The sequence below is a fragment of the Sitophilus oryzae genome, unplaced genomic scaffold, assembly GCF_002938485.1.
Source record: "Sitophilus oryzae breed Bouriz unplaced genomic scaffold, Soryzae_2.0 scaffold_2024_pilon_pilon, whole genome shotgun sequence".
NCBI lineage: Eukaryota > Metazoa > Arthropoda > Insecta > Coleoptera > Curculionidae > Sitophilus > Sitophilus oryzae.
This window is the reverse complement of record NW_022146752.1, coordinates 398,115-422,908: the sequence shown is the minus strand read 5'-3', so window position 1 is coordinate 422,908 and position 24,794 is coordinate 398,115. Positions and strand designations below refer to the sequence as shown.

Below are 24,794 nucleotides of genomic sequence, written 5' to 3'. Positions count from 1 at the left end.
CTGAGACATTAGGAAGTGATTTTCACGTCATACGTCATTTTTACGTGATATTGCTTCCTGGGATCCTTCTAGAAAGATTGCAAACCAATGCTATTGACGCCTATCTCGCCAAATTAAACAAGTCAAAGTTATGACCTTAATATATTATAATCGAGGACTACAAAAACCCCGCAACACCAAAATTTTAACAGTAACAGCTGTCAACTTTGACAGCTCTCGAACTCTCACACACCGCACACTTAAACTCATTTTTTTTTCTTAAATAACTTCCTATGGGCATCTTAAATATGTATATCGATTTTCATTAAAAAAAAAGAGAACTTAAAAAAAGACAGCTGTCAAATTTGACAGTTCAAATGTGAGACAAATAAAATGAAAACCGGCTATGGGGTAGGGGCATCCAATATATCGATTTTTATCAAAATCGAACAACTTTGAAATTTTTTGACAGCTGTCAAATTTGACAGCTCAAATTTTTGTTTTCTTTCATTATAGTCCATGGCCATCCTATATATCGATTTTTATCAAAATCGGACAACTTTGAAATTTTTTTGACAGCTCATTTTTTTTTCTTTCATTGTAGCCCATGGCCATCCTATATATAGATTTTTATCAAAATCGGACAAGTTTGAAATTTTATTGACAGCTGTCAAATTTGACAGCTCATTTTTTTTCTTTCATTTTAGCCTATGGCCATCCTATATATCCATTTTTATCAAAATCGGACAACTTTGAAATTTTTTGACAGCTGTCAAATATGACAGCTCAATTTTTTTTCCTTCATTTTAGCCTATGGCCATCCTATATATCGATTTTTAACAAAATCAGACGACTTTAAAAAAAATTTAACAGCTGTCCAATTTGACAGCTCAAATTTTTTTCTTTAATTTTAGCCAATGGCAATCCTATATAATCGGTTTTTATCAAAATCGGACAACTTTGAATTTTTTTTGACAGCTGTCAAATTTGACAGCTCAAATTTTTTTCTTTCATTTTAGCCTATGGCCATCCTATACACTGTGTCAATTTTAAAACTTCCCACCCTTAACATATTTCTTGCAGTTAAAAATATGAAAAATCGGAAAGACACGTCAATTTTATTTGTTAGGGGGTTACTTTAAATGGATATTTTTAGCCTTTTTCTTTCAACCCCCTAGGAGGGGTAGATGTCACCTTTATAATCTTAAATGGGAATGGGGGTCAAGTGGCACATCGTTTTAAAGGGCGTTTAATTCTCTTTTCAGTAGTATCCTACTTTGTTGCTTTTTGTCCAGAGGCTTTCAAATAATCGCGTTTCAAAGTTGCAGAAATAATTAAACATGCCTGCATTGGGATTTTGGTTTTCAGGCTAGTCTGTAAACATTCCGGAAAACTTCACAGGGAATTGACCGGCATTCTGCTGTAATTCGCATTTTCAGATCATCAATATCAGTAGGTTGTGTTTTATAAACAATGGATTTAAGATGTCCCCAAAGAAAGAAGTCTAATAGTGTTAAATCAGGTGATCATGGAGGTTATTCAATTGGTCCCTTTCTACCAATCCATGTTCCCAATCTCTCGTTTAGTCACTGTCGGACCGGAAGAAAATAATGAGGTAGAGCACCGACCTGCTAGAATGTTAACAAATCCTCCTGTAAAACTGGATTACCCTCTGCATCAATTTGAGTTTCTAGCTCTTGTGTGATAAGAATATTAATAGTCTCTTGAAGCATATTAAGATACAGATCACCTTTTCCTTCAATCACAACAAGATCACACAGTTTCCTTCAATAAATAAAGGACCAATATAATAGTAATACTGTTTCTAGACATGCAGCTTCTTTTAGGACTGCAACAGACCCAAATGGGGCTAAATCATTAAAAATTAAAGTATGCAGTATGAATGTTCAATGCATTACAAATAAGATTGATATTATTGGAAATATGTGAATATCTGAAGATATTGATATTATGTGTGTAACTGAGCATTGGCTACAGTCAACGTTTGTAGATATAAGCATCGATGGATATATAGTTAAATCGTGTTTTGCCAGATGTAGTAAAAAACATGGTGGCTCACTGATTTTGGTTAAGAATAAAAATGCGGATATGTTTGTGCGCTGTGAGAACATTGAGAAATTTTCTATTGACGGTCACAGTGAACTATCGCGTATAAATTTTAATACATACACAGTTATTTGCTGTTATCGTCCTCCTTCTGGAGATGTAGACATTTTTCTAAATTCTGTTAGCAGAGCTTTTTCTGCAGCTCTATTGTCTGTTAAATATATAATATTTTGTGGAGACTTAAATATCAATTTTGGAATCGATTCTAAGAATAAAAAGTATCTTTGTGACCTGTTTGAATCATTTAAACTGAAAAATACTATAATTGAGCCAACAAGAATTGTTACTAATTCAAGCGGTCATACTACCGAATCTATTATAGATTATGCTGTTACAAATATCCCTAGTGACATGGTTAATTGTGTTATTTTTAATCCTCATATTAGTGATCACTTAGCTCACCTTTTATCTGTAAATTTAGAGAGTAACAGCGTAGTATTATCTAAAGACAGTGTTTTGACGAATCATAGAGATTTCTCGGATAGTAATGTCTCCATGTTTTGTAATATGATAATGTCGCAAGACTGGAATTTTATTCTGGATTTTTCACTTGACTGTAATGGTTTATGGAGTAGTTTTGTTGAGCATATTGTTTTCTGTTTGAACTGTTGTTGTCCATACAGACAGAGAAAGGTTTCAACAAGAGCTAAAAAATCTCAGAATATTTGGTATGATGGTGATTTACTAAGTATAAAAGAAAGGCTGAATGCGCTTCATACCGTCAATAAACGGTCTGAAGGTAACAGTGCATATGAATATAAACATCTTAAGTCAGTCTATAAGAAAGAAATTAGAAGGAAAAAGAAAATGTTTTATACTAATAAAATATCAGTTTCTGAGAACAAGAGCAAGGAATATGGAAAATTGTAAATGAAAAGCTAAACAAGAAAAAACAAGGCACAACAATCTTTAATAAGACTTAATATAGATAATGAAATATTGTCAGATCCATCTGATATTGCATACCAATTTGCAACATATTTTAGTACTACTGCAATGACAAAAGTTAAACAAAAGTATAATGATAGCAATACTATAGGTACGTTACCCGCATATGTATGCAACACCATGGTTATTGATTTTATTACAAGGGATGAAGTATTAAAAACAGTTACGGGATTTAGGAACAAAAACTCTGCCGGATTTGATGACCTAAATATAAAATTGGTAAAACAGATTACACTTTACATTCTAGACATTCTCACTGTATTAATTAACCGAAGTATTATGGAGGGTGTTTTTCCACAGATACTTAAGACTGCATACGTTATTCCAGTTTATAAAAAAAATGATCGCCTTGACATTGAAAATTATCGCCCGATATCTGTTTTAAGTATATTTTCAAAAATTTTGGAAAGAATTGTTTATGACAAATTAATAGGCTTTCTTGAACGGTACAATATATTGTCAATTTCACAAAATGGTTTTCTTCCAGGAAGGTCTGTTGAGACAGCTACATTCCGTTCACTTAATTATATATATGAAAATATAGACATGGGTAAATATGTCGCAACAATTTTTTTTGACTTGTCTATAGCATTTGACACTATAGATAAAAATTTATTGATTAAAAAGCTATACAATATGGGCATACGTGGAGCAATACTGAATTGGATTAGGTCATACGTAACAGATAGAGAAATGATTATAAAATATGGAGGGACAAAATCTACAGCTACACAGTTAGAGCTTGGAGTGCCTCAGGGATCGGTATTGGGTCCCTTACTCTTTGTTCTGTATGTGAATGATTTATCCAATGAAATCCAATCTGGTCATTTAACAATGTATGCAGATGATACATCTATTGTTGTAGCAGCTGACACTGTAGAAGAACTTACACAAACGACATTAAATGTTTGTGAAAAAATGACGTTATGGTGCAAAAATAATAACCTTATATTAAATATAGAAAAAACAGTTTATATGGGAATTATTAACAGGAAAATTATTCCGGACCAATTCCAGAATGAACTTGATATAGAACTGTCAAACAAAAACAAAATTTCTGGGTTTGTTTATTGATCCGCGAATGTCGTTTAATGCGCAAATAGACCATGTATGCGCTAAATTAAATTCAGCATATTTTGCTATATTAAGCTTAAGACACACGCTCGACATACATGGTCTCATATCGGTATATTATTCACTTGCGTATAGTCACATGGCGGGTAATATCCTATGCTGGGGAAAAGCGGCTTTTAAATTTAATCGAGTCTTTATTATACAAAAGCGAATTATTAGACTTATTTTTAATATTGGTGTTCGTGAGAGCTGCAGGGATATCTTTGTTAGCAGAAAAATTTTAACCTTTCCCTCGATTTATATTTTAAAATGTCTACTTTACGTGAATAATTATAGAGCCATATTTAAAAAACTCTGTACTGCAAGGTTGCACAATACACGGGACAGTGAAATGCTTATGGTTCCACAACATAAGACAACTTATTTTGAATATTCACCTTATTATAACTGCGTCAGCCTCTACAACTCCTTACCTTTAAAGTTGCGCTCATTGAGAGGCAACAAATTTGCTGCCGCAGTAAAGGTATACCTGCTGGGGAATGGGTTTTACTCTATTGACCAGTTTAAATCATTCGCTAGTTACATATAAAAAATGTCTATACTGATTTGGCGTGTTTTTGAAATTTTGTAATGTTTTGTAATGTAACATTTTTTATGTGTTTATTTGATTTTGTTTATGTCTAATCTATGTTTAACTAGCTGACGAACCAATGTACATAAATTGTATTTTAATGGCAATAAAATTTATTTATTTATTTATTTAATAATGGCATTTCCAAGAATACCAGCCCAAACATTAACTTTTTGGGGATATTGTGTATGTCCTTCTCGAAAAATATGCGGGTTTTCGTCACTCCAATATCGACAATTTTGTTTGTTAACATTTCCTACATTCATCGGAAAAACAGATATTCGGCAGAATGTTAGTGTTGGCGTTGATTTGACGAATCATGATTTCACAAAACTCTATTCTTCTATCAAAATCATCGTCATAGAGTTCTTGAAGTACCTGCATTTTGTATGGATGGAATTTATGCATTTTCAGTGTTTTATTACAGTCTCGTGTGATATTCCTGTCTGTTGTGCTACTGTCCCCAAAGAGCTGGTGGGCTCTGCAGCAAATAATCCCAAAACCAGTTTGAGCTCCTTCATTCATCACTCGTAGGTTATTTCTTTTTCTATTACTCACCGAACCAGTTTCGGAGAACTTTGCCACCAAATCCAGCACATATCTGTGACTTACTTCACGATATTGATTTCATTCGTTGAAAACCAATGCCGTTCTTCGTGCGCACTTTCCAACCTCTCCATAAATAAAAATAATTTGAGTTCTTCCTTGAAGAGAATAAACTATTCTCACACTTTATGCACTTATTTCACTTTATGCACTTAATTTCACTTATCACTGAACAGCCCAACCAGCAAAAGCGAATTAAGAATAGTCATATTCCTGTTTTAAGTTTTTTAGCTATCTTTTAAATTTGCTGAACATTTTTTTTGTTAAGACAACGTATTTTTAGAATTTGTTGATAGAATAGCAAAGCATTTTGTGGAATTTCAGTGATAAGACATCGAATAAACGCAAATTAACTAAATAGGTACTATTTTTTTAGATTATTTTTGATGTAAATTTTTTGAGGTTACTTTGCCAATCCCGCAACAAAGCTTCAAACGGTGCCACCCGTGCCTCCCTGGAAGTTGCCATCTCATACGAATCTGAGAAAAGAAACGTTAATATTTATGATGTTTTCAGTATTTCGACCCCCCTAGAAAAAAGTAATGGCTACGTCCATGTTGCCACCTAATCTTCTAATCATTTGTACTACAAGAAGACCCATTGCAATAATTTTTGTGTAAACACTAGCCTGAAAACTAAAATCTCAATGAAGGCATGTTTAATTGTTTCTGCAACTTTGACACGCGATTATTCGGTAACCTCTGGACTAAAAGCAACAAAGTAGGATACCACTGAAAAGACAATTAAACGCCCTTTAAAACGAGGTGCCACTTGACCCCCATTCCCATTTAAGATTGTAAAGGTGACATCAACCCCTCCTAGGGGGTTGAAAGAAAAAGGCTAAAAATATTCATTTAAAGTGCCCCCTTCATAAATAAAATTGACGTGTCTTTCCGATTTTTCATATTTTTAACTGCAAGAAAGATATTAAAGGTGGGAAGTTTTAAAATTGACACAGTGTATATCGATTTTTATCAAAATCAGACAACTTTGAAATTTTTTTGACAGTCGTCACTTTAGAGTTACACTTTTGTATGTAACATTTTTTCCGATTTTGAGTTTTCAATGTTACACTGTTGTATTTACACCGGAGTATGATCCCAGAGACTTACAAAGTTCTATCTCAAATCACTAAATGTAGGCAACCAGAAATACATAATTGTGTCGAGAATTGCGGAAACAACAAAGTGGTATGTGACCCATACAACTTTGTAACAGCGATGTAGGCTTAAAACTGCAGAAAATACTACATACAATTTTGTTATACTAAAGCCGGACTTTCCGTTTGCCGTCTCGCTTGTGAGAATAAGTGAAATAAAAGTGAATAAACATACAAACAATATGCATTGTGCACTGTATGTGATGTGTGAAAAATCTCTCAATTAGTTATTTCAGACTGAGCAAAATAAGAAGATTAAATAATTGAAAATAAAAAAGTGAGGTTAGTTAAAATAATTTTTGAAGCATACATTAACTATTTAAACATTTGTTTAACAACTTTTCGTCAATTTCTCGCCAATTTAAGGTATGTAATCTCATTATTAAAATGGAGCGTTTGTTTTTTTAAGGTAAGCATTTTGTCACGATTTAGGAAACGACTTAAACAAAATAAGAGTGCTGCAGGGAGTCTTAAACAATTACCCAGAAATTTTCCATGAATGCGATGGATATGATTTCGACGTCGATAAAGAATACGTACCAGATTCCTATGACTCCTCTGATTCCGAATCTGTTGATGAGTCCACAGATGACCGCCCTAACAGCAATACGGATGGACATGTTTGTGCGGATAACGAAGTTGAACCGGCCCTCAGCAGAAAGAACCCCAGCAAACCACTGAAACGAAAGCGGGTGAGAAATCCAGATACTTGGAAATGCAACATTAGGAAAACTGCCCATGATATTGGTAAGGAATACATCTCAGTTATAAAACTGCTATCGATTTTTATCAAAATCGGACAACTTTGAAATTTTTTTGACAGCTGTCAAATGTGACATCTCAATTTTTTTTTCTTTCATTTTAGCCTATGGCCATCCTATATATCGATTTTTATCAAAATCGGACAACTTTGAAATTTTTTTGACAGCTGTCAAATTTGACAGCTCAAGCTTGGGACTTTTTTGTTCAAGCATTTTTAGAATACCATAATTTAAAAAATGAAAATGTTTTCTTCGACTTCTAATGATAATATTGAGAAAACCCAGAACCCCCCAGCTGCGCAAAAGCTAGAACTGACCCTGATAATCTGCTTGACTGCAAAGATCTAAGGCGGCTTAGCTTAACGTTGTTATTTTGACAGTCATAGCAGCATATTTTGTTTGTTTATTATGTGAAGTATGTTTATTGTTGTGCAATAATTGACTTTCCAGACTATAGTAGAGTATTTTTGACATGGAATGTGCTAATGAAAGTAAGTTTGTTATTTTTTTAAACACTTCGGAAATTATCATGATGTTGGTGTCACTATTTTTAATATCAATGTTCATATTTAAAAAAGTTTTACGTTTATCACATAATTTTTTTTCTTTAGGCTATTAGCTTAGTTGTTTTCCTGAAGCCTCTTGTATGTTTTATCGTTTCATTTAGTCTCTTTATGCTAAATTCATATTTTGTAGATGTTCCCCCTTGCCTGACACGTATGGACTTGTTTAACTTACTGTGTTCCGAAAACCTATTAAGGCACGGGGTATCAAAAGGAAATATATACCGTTTAAGAGGCTATTTAAAAGATGAAATCATTAACCGTGGATTGATCTATAATGACGATGATGTTATTTTGTCGGATATAAAAATGTTTTTATGCAATCTTTTGAAACGTTGGAAGAGCTGTAAATGTACCGAAAACAGCCCAGGATCGAGTAGACTTTTGCATATCCCAAAAATTGGACGTCCGCCCAAGTCTTTTTTGGAGTCATCGTCAAGAGCGAAACGCAGAAAAATTCAACCACTATTGGAAAAACATTCACCTGAAGAACTTGCTCTTGCGACACAAGCGGCATACATATCTAAAGGAAAGCGAAATATTGCCGTTGTAATAAAGAATGAGACACTAAAAAGAGATCGATCTGTAAAATTAATCAAAAAAGCTTGCAATCCTAATAAAAGTGCTCCAGATCGTTTAAAAAAATTATCTATATTCGTCTTTATTTATCAATTGAAAGTTTAGTTTATCAATTGAAAACTTTAAGGAAACAAAAAATCATTTTCCGGAGAAAGAAAAATTTGACCTAATGCGTCAAAAAGGTGTATTTCCGTATACATTTATGGATAGTTTGAAGAAAATGAATAACCGTTCACTTCCTACTAAAAATGAATTTTACGATGATTTAAATAATGAAAATATTAGCGATGTGGACTATCAAAGAGCAAAGGATGTCTGGCGCTTATTCAATTGCAAAACTCTAGGGGATTATTCGGATTTATACTTAAAATCGGATACCCTTCTTCTGTGCGATGTTTTCGAAAATTTTCGCGATACAAGTTTAAAAATACATAAATTGGATCCACTTCAATACTATAGTTTGCGGAGCTTATCATTTGATTCGATGTTGCGCATGACCAAGGTAGAGTTAGAATTGCTGACGGATATTGATGATTCACTTTTTTAAAAACGGTATTCGTGGTGGCGTAAGTCAGTGTTCGGAAAGAAAACATATAGCAAATAATAAGTTTCTTCCAAATTATAATCTTTCAGAACCTTCATCGTTTATTATGCATTTAGACGCAACAAATTTATATGGATATAGTATGTCTCAACCATCACCTGTCACCATCACCTGTCACCATCACCTGTGGAGAAGCTTGATTTGGCGCAACACATCCAGATATGGATGAAGGCCTATAGAAAAAATCAAGAGGATGGTGCAGCAGCGGTGGTAAAGGCTGAAGCGGTAGTGGAGAAGGCAGAGGAAGCCCTAAAGCGAGCCAAATTGTAGCTTGATGCTAAAAAAAAATGAGCATCCAAAAATCTCAAAAGGACGCTTTAGCGGCAATGTTTATTGAAAATTAATATTTTTTTATGTATAAGTGTAATTTTTAGTATATTTTTTTGTTTGCAATAATATATTACAGTTTGAGGGTTGGAACCTTTGGTGTTACACAGCAAAATAAAACACTATATCACCACAATACACCAAAACACTTTTACTTTTACACTAGACGCGCGTTTCGCTAACCATGTTAGCATCATCAGCAGATGATTATAAACTCAAAATTTTTTTGTTTTTTTTTTGTTTTTGAGTTGATAATCATCTACTGATGATGCTAACATGGTTAGCGAAACGCGCGTCCAGTGTAAAAGTAAAAGTGTTTTGGTGTATTGTGGTGATTTAGTGTTTTATTTTGCTGCAATAATATATATGTTTTTGTATATAGTAATATGTATAGTTTTGTATAATAGTATTGTAATAGTGTAATAGTATTTTGTATAGTTAATAAATTTATAAATTAAAAATTTTAATTTTTTTTCTTGTATATAGTTAAAAATTATAAAATAAAATAATCTGAGAATAATTTTGTGTGTAAAAAGAGACCGCTTAGGCAGCCGCTAACCGTCCCTGAACGCGCCCTTTATATCTTGATGTTAAGGGATTTTTAAGAGGTTAAAGTATATAACCGAACATTTAAGATACACTCTGTATAACGTAACTTTACCCTTGAAACATATTGAAGAATAATATTCAAACCGCATGCATCAGGTATATGGAGAATTTGTAGTGGAGTGTTCGTGTATAAAAAGTAGCTCAACAGTATAAATTTCATTAGTTTTCCTAGCGATAGATGTCCGAGCATAACCTATTTAATACGCAGATTATAATGGCAAATATAAGTTGTGATGATATCGATTTCCAACTTGAGAGTGAAGAGTTTGATCGCATATTTGCGAAAGTGGTGGAAGAGGAGAAGAAAAAACCGAAAGTGAATATTATATCAAATATTCAGGTGGTTCAGCCTAATCCATCTCCAGTAGGGGGTAAAAACAAACCATCCGGATCAAAGTTGAAGAACATACTGAAGGGGGAGACACCTTATAAGAGAAAAAGTGGTGGTGAATAACGTAATACTAAGTGTAATAAGGAAAAACAAGAACATCAACCTCACCACGAGCTGCTTCAACAATTGCAGCAAGAGTCGCAACCGGTTCAACACCCGCAGCAGCAGCAGCAGCAGCAGGAAGAGCAGACTTTCGACGACTACTTGAGTGAGGAAGAGCGAAACCTGTTCGCCCAAGAGGTGCGAATAAAGAAACAGTTCTTGGACGAATTCAAGCAAATTGAATTGAGTGTAGTGGAAGCGCGAGAAACACTTGCACTACAACAACTGGAACTTCAGATTAGGGAGGAGCGTCTAAAAAAGTGTGAACATAGAATGAGGACTTTAAACATAGAATGAGGAATTTAAGTCTCTTAAAATAATTAGTGTATTGGTTAAGATAGGAAGTTATAATTATAGTATTTTTTTTTCAAATGTTTTAAAATAAAGGCTATTTACAATAATTATTGTGATTTTTTTTTCATTACAACAAAAGTAAATACAAATAATACACTTTTTTCAGTGTATATTAATTTAGAACAATTTTAATTTAAGACGGTTGATTTTTAGTAACCTGAAATACAGTTAATTTATAATAGAAAATATCTCAATAACAAAAAAAATGAGAAATAGAGATATTCAGATCTCTTCTTAATTTTAGACTATATGTTTTATAATTGTTTCAGTTTATATTGAGATCTATAGATCACTAGAGTGGGTTCAGGGTAAGAACTAGACGAAGGAAGAATGCGATGTTGCCATAGGTTTTAAAAATTCCTAGTTATTCTATAATACTGCATAGTATGCGCAGAGGGTGTAACAGTGGGGAGATCGGCTATAAGATAGAGTTCCTCATACGTTATTGCGTTAGTCTTCAGATATTGCTGAAGAGTAAAAAAAATGTCTTCTCTAAATGGTGAGGAAATCTTAAATTCCCTTCCAGACTGCGAAGATCCGAACTACACAGTGATATTAGATTTTGAAGATCTCATTCAAAACGAGAGTGGAGACAACAGGAAATATCAAGAAAAAGAAGAAGAATCAAGAATATCGAAGGAACAGCATTCGCCCGGCTCAGCTCTACCAAATTTAAAGCGAATGTTGACGATGGATGAAACTAATACGTAGAAGAGAAGAAAGAAAACAGTAGCTCCATCATCATCAACAACATTTGCTACATTGTCGGGGTCTTTGTCATCACATCGTGTCGCACCATCACCTGTGGAGAAGCTTGGTTTGGCGCAACACATCCAGATATTGATGAAGGCCTATAGAAAAAATCAAGAGGATGGTGCAGCAGCGGTGGCAAAGGCTGAAGCGGTAGTGGAGAAGGCAGAGGAAAAAAAAAGCGAGCCAAATTGGAGCTTGATGCTCAAAAAAAATGAGCATCCAAAATCTCAAAAGCGGCAATGTTTATTGAAAATTAATATTTTTTTATGTATAAGTGTAATTTTTAGTATAATTTTTTTTGTTTGCAATAATATATATTTTTTTTGTATATAGTAATATGTATAGTTTTGTATAATAGTATTTTAATAGTGTAATAGCATTTTGTATAGTTAATAAATTTATAAATTAAAAATTTTACATTTTTTTCTTGTATATAGTTAAAAATTATAAAATAAAATAATCTGAGAACAATCTTATTATAAATAAAAAAATCTTAGAACCCCATATATATTAGTTTAATTTATATTTATGAGATATATTCTATAGATAAAATAAAAGAAAATTACTTTTTTCTTGTATATAGTTAAAAACTATAAAAGAATCTTAGAACAATCTTATTATAAATAAAAAAATCTTAGAAGCCCATATATATTAGTTTAATTTATTTTTATGAGATATATTCTAAAGATAACATAAAAGAAAATTACTTTTTTCTTGTATACAGTTAAAAATTATAAAATAAAATAATCTTAGAACAATTTTATTATAAATAAAAAAAACTTAGAACCCCATATATATTAGTTTAATTTATTTTTATGAGATATATATTCTATAGATAAAATAAAAGAAAATTACTTTTTTTTCTTGTATGTAGTAAAAATTATAAAATAAAATAATCTTAGAAAAACCTTATTATAGAAATTCGGTTTTTCGGGTTTTTAGGCGAGTCAATGGATCTAATTAAGGAATCATTTCCACCTGACATCGCGGAGCTTTTCCGAGTGTGCCTGACTGGTAGCTATTTCTCATGGAACAGCAACTATTACGAACAAACAGAGGGTGTCACAATGGGCAGCCCAATCAGCCCAATAATTGCTAATTTCTTTATGGAAAGATTTGAAGAAAAAGCGCTAGAGTCATCAGTTCTGAAGCCCGCAGTATGGTTTCGTTATGTGGACGATACATTTGTTGTTTGGAAACATGGACGAGACAGCCTAGATGACTTCCTTCATCACCTTAATACACAAAGCCCGAGCATAAAATTTACTATGGAAACCGAAGTAAACAACCAACTGGCCTTTCTCGATGTGCTTGTCAAGAGAAATGGAGACCATTTGGATCACACGGTGTATCGAAAACCCACTCATAGAGACCGGTACTTGCACAATCTGTCAAATCACCATCCAAGCCAAAAACAGGGGATTTTCGGAACATTAGCAAATAGAGCAAGACGCATTTGTGCTAAGGATCACATACAAGAGGAACTAAGTCACTTAAAGCCTTTCTTGCTAACGGGTATAATGAGAAAGAAATAAAGGCGGCGCTAGCACCTAGGCAGAGGAGACTTGACGTCAATGAACAGAATAACACCGTTAATAAGGCATTCCTTCCATATGTCTCCCAGGTCACCGATAGGATTGGAAAAGTTCTCAGGAAACATAACATCAAAACAATATACAAACCTACCCGGAAAATAAAGGACTGCTTGAGACCAGCCAAAGGTAAAAGGGTACCATTATCCTCTGCAGGGATCTACCGTTACCTTGTTCCTGCGGTAGCGTATATATTGGAACTACCAAACGCTCAGTAGGAACGAGACTTACGGAACACAAGAGAAGCTGCGGGTTAGGGCAAACAGACAAGTCGGCCGTAGCAGAACATGCTCTAAGAGATGGTGACCACAAAATCCAGTTCAAAGACACCCAAGTCATTGCCGCAACATCTGGATATCATCCTCGTCTGATCAGGGAAGCTGTTGAAATTCACAAACATCCAAATAATTTCAACAGGAAGGAAGAAACTCTCTACCTAAACAGAATTCGGCATCCAGCTATATCTAGGACCAAGGTAGCAGTACAGAGAAGTAGACCAGTTTCGGAAGAACCACCACCTTAACAAGCCGCGCCCCCTGCGCCGCAGCATAAATACGCGCTACGCCGATGCGGAGGCATCAGTCTAGTGTGAGCAATCGAAGCAAACACACAATAGGTCTATCTCTGATGATGCTAGCCACTCGTGCTAGCAAAACGTTAGGAAACAATTCTAACCGACGACGGCCTAAAAACCCGAAAAACCAAATTTCTTCAAACGATGGCCGCGAAAGCCTAAACTATTACAACCTTATTATAAATAAAAAAAATCTTAGAACCCCATATATATTAATTTAATTTATTTTTATGAGTTATATTCTATATACAGTGTGTCCGTAAAGTAACGGATAAATTCATTTAAAATTCAACCGTTTTTTTTTGGAAAAACGCTCGGACACGTCAATCTTAATTTTTAGTGGCGCTACTTTTAAACTAATTTGCTGTTATACAGGGTGGCCCAAAAAAAGATATCACGTGACACTTCAATTTTTTAAATGGAATGCCCCGTATATTTTGATAAATATCGATAGAGCTCATCGAGACGAATTCAACGATATAGGGGTTAATAGGTCTATCTTGAACCGTTTGTTTACAAAAAATAAAAAACTTTACACTATCAAAAAACATCTTAATATTTTTTTTTGACTAACTGCAGGTAGGCACACGCTAAGTAAACACCAGTCTTATTGTTAGCCTTGTCACTTGAGTGTCAGAGCATTTTGTTATCAATTAAACATTCCTTTGCCTTGAAGTACAATGCCGTTATCACTTACACAAAGAATTGAAGTTTTAATGATGATTGGATATGGGGACCGAGTACGCACACAGAAAGAAGTATGCGTTTTGTTCAATAATAAATATCCTGAAATGAACATATCTCAATCAACAGTAAGTAGAATAGAAAATAAATTCCGAGAAACCGGTTCTGTTGATAATTTGTCAAAAAGCGGACGTCCTTCTGTCAGTGAGGAAGCCAAAACGAACATTTTTTTATCTTTCGAAGAAAATCCACATAATAGTGTCCGTCAGGTTGGTCGAGAATATAATGTTTCGAAAAGCTGTGTTCACAGCTTGCTAAGACTGGAGAGGTGGCACCCATACAAAATGAAGTTAGTACAGGAGTTATCCGAAGATGATCCAGATCGTAGAATGCAGTTTTGCCAAATATTGATGGATAGGTGCAATAATGATCCATTATTCGTAAAACGTATAATCTTCTCAGATGAATCTACATTTACTTTAAACGGAGAAGTCAATCGCCAAAACGTACGATATTGGTCCAACGAAAACCCTAGGTGGATGAGAGAAAGCCACACCCAATATCCTCAGAAAATCAACGTTTGGGCGGGCATTGTAGAGAATCGTATTATTGGGCCTTATTTTTTTGACGACACTCTAACTGGGATCAGGTATCTTCAATTTCTGCAGACTTATCTTATACCTACACTAAGGGGATTATTTCCAAATAGAAATAATCCTGAAATGTCACACGAAAATTTGTGGTATCAACAAGATGGCGCACCGCCACATTATGCAGTTTATGTGAGACGTTTCCTAGATCAAGTTTTTCCAGGGAAGTGGATTGGAAGGCGAGGAAGTATCGAATGGCCGCCAAGGTCACCTGACCTCACACCCCTTGATTTTTTCCTCTGGGGTCACCTGAAGAACGTCGTATTCAAAACTAAACCTGATAATCTCGAAGAACTAAAAAACAGGATTCGAAGAGAATGCGATAACATTTCTCGAGAAACTATAAGCAGGGTTCAAGAGGAATTCATTAACCGCTTAGGTTTCTGTCAAGCTCAAGAGGGATTTCAATTCGAACACTTTATTAAATAATAAGTTATTACCTTATCACCATTTCTTAGCACTGTCATTAAAATAAATCATAATTGCTGAGCGTTGCAACAGCTGTAAAGTTTTTTATTTTTTGTAAACAAACGGTTCAAGATAGACCTATTAACCCCTATATCGTTGAATTCGTCTCGATGAGCTCTATCGATATTCATTAAAATATACGGGGCATTCCATTTAAAAAATTGAAGTGTCACGTGATATCTTTTTTTTGGGCCACCCTGTATAACAGCAAATTAGTTTAAAAGTAGCGCCTCTAAAAATTAAGTTGACGTGTCCGAGCGTTTTTCAAAAAAAAACGGTTGAATTTTAAATGAATTTATCCGTTACTTTACGGACACACTGTATATATATATATATATTATATATATATATATATATATATATATATATATATATATATATTTTTTTCTTTTTATATATTATATTTCTATAGATAAAAAAAAATACTTTGGAAGTTACCTTTGTAGAAGAAAGCCTAATAATAAAAAAAGTAAATCTTGAAAAACCACCCTTATCGGGGATTGAACCAAGGACAGAAAGGCAAAAATCAAAACTATTAGCACCGTATAAGACGTATAAGTAGCGTAGGTAAAATTTCTTGGAACGTCTAAACATGAAAACACCTGCTCGACTGGTGGTCCTTACGTATTGTAAAATTGATTGACGTTGAACCAAATTTTTAAAAATCAGTAGCTTAAGTATCCTTTTAGTACCAACTTCTCACATTATCCAAGCCAAGGTAAATATTCTTTTGAAACTGAAACATCTGGCACACCTGAAAACATTCTCTGTTGCAAAATGGGTAACGAACCGAACCTTTTTTTTTTTTGGCTGACAATCCACCCTCGCAAAGGTAAATATTTCTGTGAACGTCGAAACCTGAAAACACCTGCCCAACGGGTGGTCCTTTGATTTAAAACTTAATTGAAAACTGATTGACGTCGAAGTAAGTTTTGAAAATTCAGTAGCTTAAGCACCATCTTATCCATTTATCACATTCTCTTCGCAAAGGTAAATATTCTTTTGAAACTAAAACACCTGGCCAACGGGTGGTTCTTATCTCTTGTAAAAATGGGTCAATGACGAACCGAACCTTTTTTTTGACCGACAATGACACGATTTTCAAGGTAGAGTTGGTACGACCGCGGGCAATATTCCACCCCTTTGTAAACTGATTGATATTATTAGAGAAAGAAATAAATAAAGAAAGTATTTACATTTAATGCTTAATACACTGTCATTTTTTTTATTCAGGAATATGTATATATATATATATATATATAAATAAGTGTTTAATCAAAAGTTTTATGGTTTGGTATACAGTTTTATGGTTATGGATACACTCTGTATATGATAAGTAATTCTTTAGTCCGGGGTTTAAAGCCTACTTGATCGTAAAACTTCTTTTTTATTAGTAAAAAAAGCTGTATAAATATAACTAAATTTATTAATATAACTAAATTATTATGCGCATGTTTGTTAAGTATTTTTAGGAAAATATTTGTGAAACGGCAACACTGTCCGGGAAATAAATAGCTCAAAGCTCACATTCTTGGGACCAGTAACTATTATGTCAGATTCGTCTTCGTTTGTATTCAGTCTGGAAACTGAAAGAGTGGGGCGCCCAGCGTCACCCGACTCCGATTCCTCGGAAGAAACCGAATTTTTTGAGGAAGGTCAACGCATCGAGATTGACTTGGAAGAATACAATCAAGAAACCGATGCGGAGGGGGACACTTTACCTGATTCCTCAAATTAGTGGACTCCATGACAACCACCGGTCGAATTAGCTGGACCAGCTGACAGCTCTTGGATGTGGGTTCCAGAAATCGTTGAGGATGACGATGACGATGGAGATGCAGACTCAACTACCCCATAAATAATCGTCGATCCACTAGATATAATAAAATCTATTCTTTTTAGAACCACAATAAGAATTATAAATAAAAAGAATAAAAACCAACAAAAGTAAATACAAATAATACACTTTTTTCAGTGTATATTAATTTAGAACAATTTTAGTTTAAGACGGTTGATTTTTAGTATCCTGAAATACAGTTAATTTTTTCTCAATAACAAAAAAAAATGAGAAATAGAGATATTCAGATATATTCTTTATTTTAGAATATATGTTTTATAATTGTTTCAGTATATATTGAGATCACTAGTTATTATTATATATATTGAGATCTATAGATCACTAGTGGGTTCAGGGTAAGAACTAGACGAAGGAAGAATGCGATGTTGCCATAGGTTTTAAAAATTCCTAGATATTCTATAGTACTGCATAGTATGCGCAGAAGGTGTAACAGTGGGGAGATCGGCTATAAGATAGAGTTCCTCATACGTTATTGCATTAGTCTTCAGATATTGCCGAAGAGTTAAAAAATTCACAGATTTTGCAACATGCGCAACCATCATAGGCGTATTGAAAATACCAGAAACAAGTCGGCGGTTGTCGACAATCACCTGTTTTTTCACATTTTATATTAACTTGTGGCGTCATTTGGGAGAGCTCAATAGAAATATAAAAGAACTAAACCTTGTTCGTTGGAAAGCAATTTGACATTCGTGACGTCAGCACTCCGGCAGTCTAAAGCCGGGTCCAGACTATGTAACAAAACATGTTAAATAACAAAGTTTTATAACTTGTTAGAGAAATTCAAGTAAAAAAGTTATAAAACACAATGTTATACAACAGTTTTCTTGTTATATAACAAAAATTATGTTATCCATTAGGTGTCGGTAAAGATCAAAGAAAGTTATAAAACTTTGTTTTTATAACACGCCGCGACTTGTCCACACTTGTGTTATTAAACATTTAGGTACTGTAGGACGAGCGGCGTTTGAATTTAGTATTGCCAGAACTCTCGCGGTGCACACAGTAATTTTGTTAATTTTTACGCAATGGAATGGTCGAAAGAACTTACCACTCATTTAATTGAGTTATTTCGTGAGCATCGAGTATTATGGGATCCTACCTTCATGGATTTTAAAAACAGGAATAAAAACACGACGCATGGACTGAACTAGGTGCAGAATTGAAAACAAATGCAAGTGAAGTTGAAAAAAAATGCGTATGCTTATGGGGCAGTTCCAGCGGGAGTTGAAAAAAGGGAGGAGTGGTGATGGAGCTGATGCTCCGTATAAAACAAAATGGATTTTTTAAAATGCTTTTATTTTAAAAGACAAAAATGAGCCACGGCATTCTACTGATGGTGGTCTATCTCCCGAACAAGATACACAAGATACTAGTGACAACAAAACAGCAGAGGTAAGTACCCTACATTTTTAATTAATAACCAATTTGAAGTCAGTAATTATTCTGCCACGGCACTTTTCCCTCCTCACTGGTAAAGAACATAGAAAACTCTTCTCGTATTTCCTTGCCTAGCACACTGGGTTTTCTAGGAATCCGTTTGAGTCTCAGCAACGTACCATTTGGCTGACCTTCGACTCTCCATGTACCGGGTATTAGTTCCCCGGTAAACGTGTCCTCTGAATCAAAAATACCTGGTGGACAGTAGGATGAAGATGATTGACCTTTCCTAAGAAAATTGTGGAGATAACAGCATCCTAAAACTATTTTTTCTGCTCTTTCGGGCTCAAGAAGCATTGGTTTTCGTAACACCCTGAATACGGCAGATAAAATTCCAAATGAATTTTCGACTACACGCCTAGCTCTACTATGTCTGTAATTGTAAATTCGCCCCTGTGAACCTTTCTGTTGAGTGCCTGGGAAGGGTGTCATAATATGCGGTTGCAAAGCAAATACCTCATCACCTAGAAATACGAACGGTGAAGGTGAGGTTCTTCCCGGTAATACTTTCATTGGTGGGAGATTCAAGGAAGACGTTTCAAGCAGATGTTTAAATGTTGTGTTAGCATATACTCCGCCATCAGACAAACGTCCTTGGCAACCCACATTTACATAGGTAAAGCAATAGTTAGCGTCAACTATAGCTAAAAGCACTATGCTGAAAAATCCCTTGTAATTGAAATAGTCGCTTCCACTGTTCATTGGAGCTTGTAAACATATGTGTTTTCCATCTATACTACCACAACAGTGAGGGTAATTCCACTTCTGGTTAAAATCGTCTACAATCTGTAGCCATTCTTCTTGATATTTAGGCACCTAAAAAAATGCTTTATAGTTTTATTTTTTGTCTTGCAGGAAGAAGGGCAACTAGAGTCACATCCAGAAGTGCAAAGTGATATCGAAAAATGTCAAGAAAAACCTGTAATAAAAACCGTTGCACGTGTTCCTACCACAAAAGGTACCAAGAGAAGAGTGTTAGATGCGAAATCTGAAGAAGCTTACGCGATAATGAAACAACTATCAAGTAACGTGAAAAACGAGATGACTTCGATGTGTATGGTGAATATGTAGCCGGGATCTTGCGGAATCTAAAAAGCAAGTCGGTTCTAGCCGTCGCGAAATATGAAATAAATAATGCTCTCTACCGAGCGGAGATAGCAGAGATATCTTCAAATACACCTGAGCCATCCACTACTCCGGCATCTGATACACCTGCATCTACTCCACTTTCACCAACTACAACAGACACTGACACTCAATCATACAATAGACCTGGGTCGTCTACCATGCCGTCCGCTACAAATATATCCACTACTTCACCAATTCAAACAGACACTGACACTCAATCATACGCAGGCGCAGAAGACATAAGTGAGAATGAATTAACCTTTACACAAATGCTTCTGAATTTATAAATGTCCTGATTTTTTCTAATTGCAAATGAATGAATAAAGAGGTTTAGAAAAAGTCTATGTACTTACTTTTATTTTGTCGCTTAAACAGTCGATGAGAGCGTCGCACACTTCTGGCACAATATTCGAAATACTTTGCTTAGAAAATTTGAATAAATAGCTTAAACTTTGGTAGGAATCTCCACTTGCTAAGAATCTCAATGTAACTGCCAATCTTTCTTTTACTGGTATTGCATCTCGAAATGTTGTGTTTTTTTTCCTATTTTATGGCCAATTTGATTTATAAGGTATTCGAAATCAGAACTGGTCATCCTTAGGAAATTTTGAAACTACCATCACATTTAATTTCTCCTGTTAATGGGTGTATGTCATCCATTGCTAGATCCTTTAAAAGAGTTGTTCCACTATATGTTCCTCGAGTTCTTAACGATGGCCGTACCCAAAATCTTCGTTTAGACTTTACTCGTCGCCTACATAAAATCACGCAAGCTGCTGCTGCCAAAATTACATCCTCTACGTTTGAGGTCATTTTAAATACTACAGCTGCTACTACTTCGAGCAATTACACTTATTTTGTTTAGTTCTGTTTTGTTACATAGTGTGGATGTCTCTGCTATTTTATAACAAGTTATAAAACAAAGTTGTACAACAAATTTGTTGTATAACTTGATATTCAACATGTTTTGTTACATAGTCTGGACCCGGCTTAACGTAAACGTATCATTGATCGCTATTCACAAATATATTCCAGATACGTATAGTGAACAAGTTTAACGTTCGCAACGTTAAATAATTTTGATATTTGATTTTTATCGTGATGGTTTTGTGTAAAAGTGAAGAATTTAGTGAGGAAAATATTAATGATGGATATGAACGTGTGCGGATTCGTGATTGGTCACGATCACGGTCACGACACTACGACGGGCTCCTATACCCACGTAGGAGCCCAAAATATGCAAAAAGGGGGTCAGTTTAGCTTAAGTTTAGATTAGGTCTATATTTTTTATTAATGCAAAACCAACTAAAATCTAATTCTAATCTAACCTAAACTCACTTCTTCTTTTGCATATTTCGGGGTATTACCTGGGTATTCCTAGGTTTAATCAATATTCGAACTTAGGTGTAAATTTAAATTTATGGATGGCCAATAAATTTATATTCGCCGTACAAAAAAAATACTTTTCACCAATTTTCACAATAAAAATTAAAAGTTATAAATCATAATATTTTTTTATAGAAATGAGGGAATAAGGGTGAACGGGGTGCCGCGCCGGTAGACCAAGAAGATACTTGGAATGTAAATGTTAATCTATACTCGAATGGAGTTGTATAATATATAGTATAGTATAGGCATATTTTGAACCCCTATAGTTACTGTGGATAAAAATAAATTAAAATATAGTTGGCTCCAACGATAATTTAGTTTGCAGCTTCTTTTCATCATGCCTAATAAAAAACCGTCACAACCACTACTCATAGTATGTACCTATGTATTTTTAAACATCATTATGAAATTAAAAATACATAGGTGCCCATAATATGAGTAGCGGTATTTTTTTTTTCGTTTCATCATAACGGATTTTGTTGTGCTGAAAATAAGCAGCAACATATATTATCGATTGCAACAGCTATACCTAGTTTACATTCAGTATGTCAAATTAATATAGAACATTATAACTAGGCATACTTTTAAAAATTTGCTACCAATATATTTTGATAGTTGAGTTTTTGAAATTATTTGTTAGCTTCTTAAACAAAACAGACCCATAATAATTCAAATCTTTATCATTCAAGACTTCCAAGAATTATGAAGTAATCTGACGTCAAAAGTTTTTAAAATTATTGCATGCCTTAAGTATTTGCAAAGTTAACAAAAATATTTCTTTGCGTACCTTGCAATTAATATATTTAATCCAATTTATCAGTTCTGCATCATATCCGAAATTTAGATTGTGTGTGACACAACGAAGAGTTAAAGTGCAACGTGAACGACCAGAAAAATATCAAGTAAAAAAGAATTGTTAAGTTTTAATTACTAGTTACGCAGTCCTTCCCCCCCATATTGATTTCCCTCTTGCCTAAAATCTATATTGTCTTTCCTAACATTTTAAATATAAATGATTGAAACTCATACAAGTTTACCATAATTTAAACTTAACATAGTCCCTAATTATATTAAAATATAACACTTACGAAGTTAATAAATATTAACTATTTCTACTTATTTTTAATCATTTAATAATTCTGATAAAAACACGCTTGATTTTTTTATTTTAGAAATCATACGGGCTATAATAATTAATATGACTATATTAACAATACTTAAATTAAAATTTATTTGAAGGAATGCTACTGTATTACAATAATTGTAGAACACGTATGTAATAATAACTCGGAATAATATAATAATTATTTAAAACTGCTCATCCCGTTATCGATGTCGGCGTCTTGTCACTTTTATTTAGTCTTATCAGTATTATTTTATTAGCCGTTTAGGTATAGTTTGATTTCAGATAATGCAGATTTTAATGTGCCATTTGTGGTTTTTTTATTGGATTTTTTTTGCATATTTGGTATATTCTATGAAGTGATTTTAAGTGCTCCTGACCATTTTTCAATTATTACAATGCCTATTTAGATACATTTAAAATGAATTAATTAATGTATAGTATTTGTATTATGAGTTTGTTTATTTTTTATGAGATGTATTTTTTCCCATTAAAATAAACATAGCTTACTAAATTACTAGCTAGCCATTTTTAAATACAGGGTGATAATTAAGTATCTGGCCGAACTTCAGGAGGTGATTCTTTGAGTGTTTTCAGGTAAAAAGTTCATATAAACATGTGTCCGGAAATGTATAATTTTAAAGATACAGGGGTCAAGGTGTTTTCTAATAGACCTTTTTTATTAATATCCGTTGGCCGATTTTGTTGAAATTTCGCCATGTTGTGAACTTTGATAAGTTAGCACTAATTAAATGACAATTATTATTTACAACAATATTCAAAGGATAAAATCTTATCCCAATAAATATTTGGCAACGCCTTGGATTCGTGTGTTGTTACGCCTGTTGGCGGTGGAAACCCTGCAAGCTTTTTCTTTGGCCTAAGTTGTTAATTAAAAAAATAATAATCATAAAAAATATAGGTCCTAATAGCCTAAATTTTAGCAAAATGTATCAGCAGATCCGATGAGATCCGAGTTATTATGTTTTGGAACTTAATGATTTAATTAATTATTCCCTTTAATACATTTACATATTCTACGCGCCAAGAAAAAATATTACATTGGTCTAAATTTATTATTTATGTGATTCCACGCTTTCACGTATAATTTGCCTCTTGCTTCTCATACGGAAAGAGTTAGATTAAAATAGCCAAACTGTACCTAACAACCCATATGCCTTGACGCATATTCTTTTTTATAATAATATGGGCTTTCTTTATCCGCCGGCCCAGACACACACACACACACACACTGATAAATTAATAAGACCTCATTTCGGCCCTCAAACGTCCTTCGATGATCAACGCAGGCTAAACTATCGACTTACGTGTTGACAAGTTGATTAGGCAGGTTATTGAACTTGTGTGATATCGAGCATGTCGTTTTTTCAAAGATGGGTCCCATATAAACGCGGCCAGAAGTATTTTCAATACTAAAAAATGTCTTCTCTAAACGGCGAGGAAATATTAAATTTCCTTCCGGACTGTGAAGAGCCGAACTACTCAGTAATATTAGATTTTGAAGATCTCGTTCAGAACGAGAGTGAAGACAGCATGAATAACCAAGAAAAAGAATCAACTATATCGAAAGAACAGCATTCGCCCGGCTCAGCTCTACCAAATTTAAAGCGAATGTTGATGATGGATGAAACTAATACGGAGAAGAAGAGAAGAAAGAAATCAGTATCTCCATCATCATCATCAGCAACAATTGCTACATTGTCATCACATCGTGTCGCACCATCACCTGTGGAGAAGCTTGATTTGGCGCAACACATCCAGATATGGATAAAGGCCTATAGAAAAAATCAAGAGGATGGTGCAGCAGCGGTGGCAAAGGCTGAAGCAGTAGTGGAGAAGGCAGAGGAAGCCCTAAAGCGAGCCAAATTGGAGCTTGATGCTCAAAAAAAATGAGCATACAAAAATCTCAAAAGGACGCTTTAGCGGCAATGTTTATTGAAAATTAATATTTTTTTATGTATAAGTGTAATTTTAGTAGTAAAATAAAAGCTGTATAAATATAACTAAATTTATTAATATAACTAAATTATTATGCGCATGTTTGTTAAGTATTTTTAGGAAAATATTTGTGAAACGGCAACACTGTTCGGGAAATAAATAGCTCAAAGCTCACATTCTTGGGACCAGTAACTATCATGTCAGATTCGTCTTCGTTTGTATTCAGTCTGGAAACTGAAAGAGTGGGGCGCCCAGCGTCACCCGACTCCAATTCCTCGGAAGAAACCGAATTTTTTGAGGAAGGTCAACGCATCGAGATTGACTTGGAAGAATACATTCAAGAAACCGATGCGGAGGAGGAC

At 34.1% G+C, this 24,794-nt stretch overlaps 2 protein-coding genes across 2 annotated transcripts; both read left to right on the top strand.

The window, feature by feature from the left end:
* The first annotated feature begins 12,517 nt into the window (after positions 1 to 12,517).
* Positions 12,518 to 13,682, top strand: LOC115884178. The gene is made up of 2 exons (XM_030902676.1): positions 12,518 to 13,082; positions 13,378 to 13,682. Exons 1-2 carry the CDS (start codon positions 12,518 to 12,520, stop codon positions 13,680 to 13,682), a joined length of 870 nt encoding a protein of 289 aa, XP_030758536.1.
* A 2,630-nt stretch (positions 13,683 to 16,312) lies between these two features.
* LOC115884176 lies at positions 16,313 to 20,482 on the top strand. Its single transcript, XM_030902675.1, has 3 exons — positions 16,313 to 16,316; positions 18,703 to 18,788; positions 19,689 to 20,482. The coding sequence occupies exons 1-3, from the start codon at positions 16,313 to 16,315 to the stop codon at positions 19,902 to 19,904; spliced, it is 306 nt and encodes a 101-aa protein (XP_030758535.1). The 3' UTR covers positions 19,905 to 20,482.
* Positions 20,483 to 24,794: the final 4,312 nt, after the last annotated feature.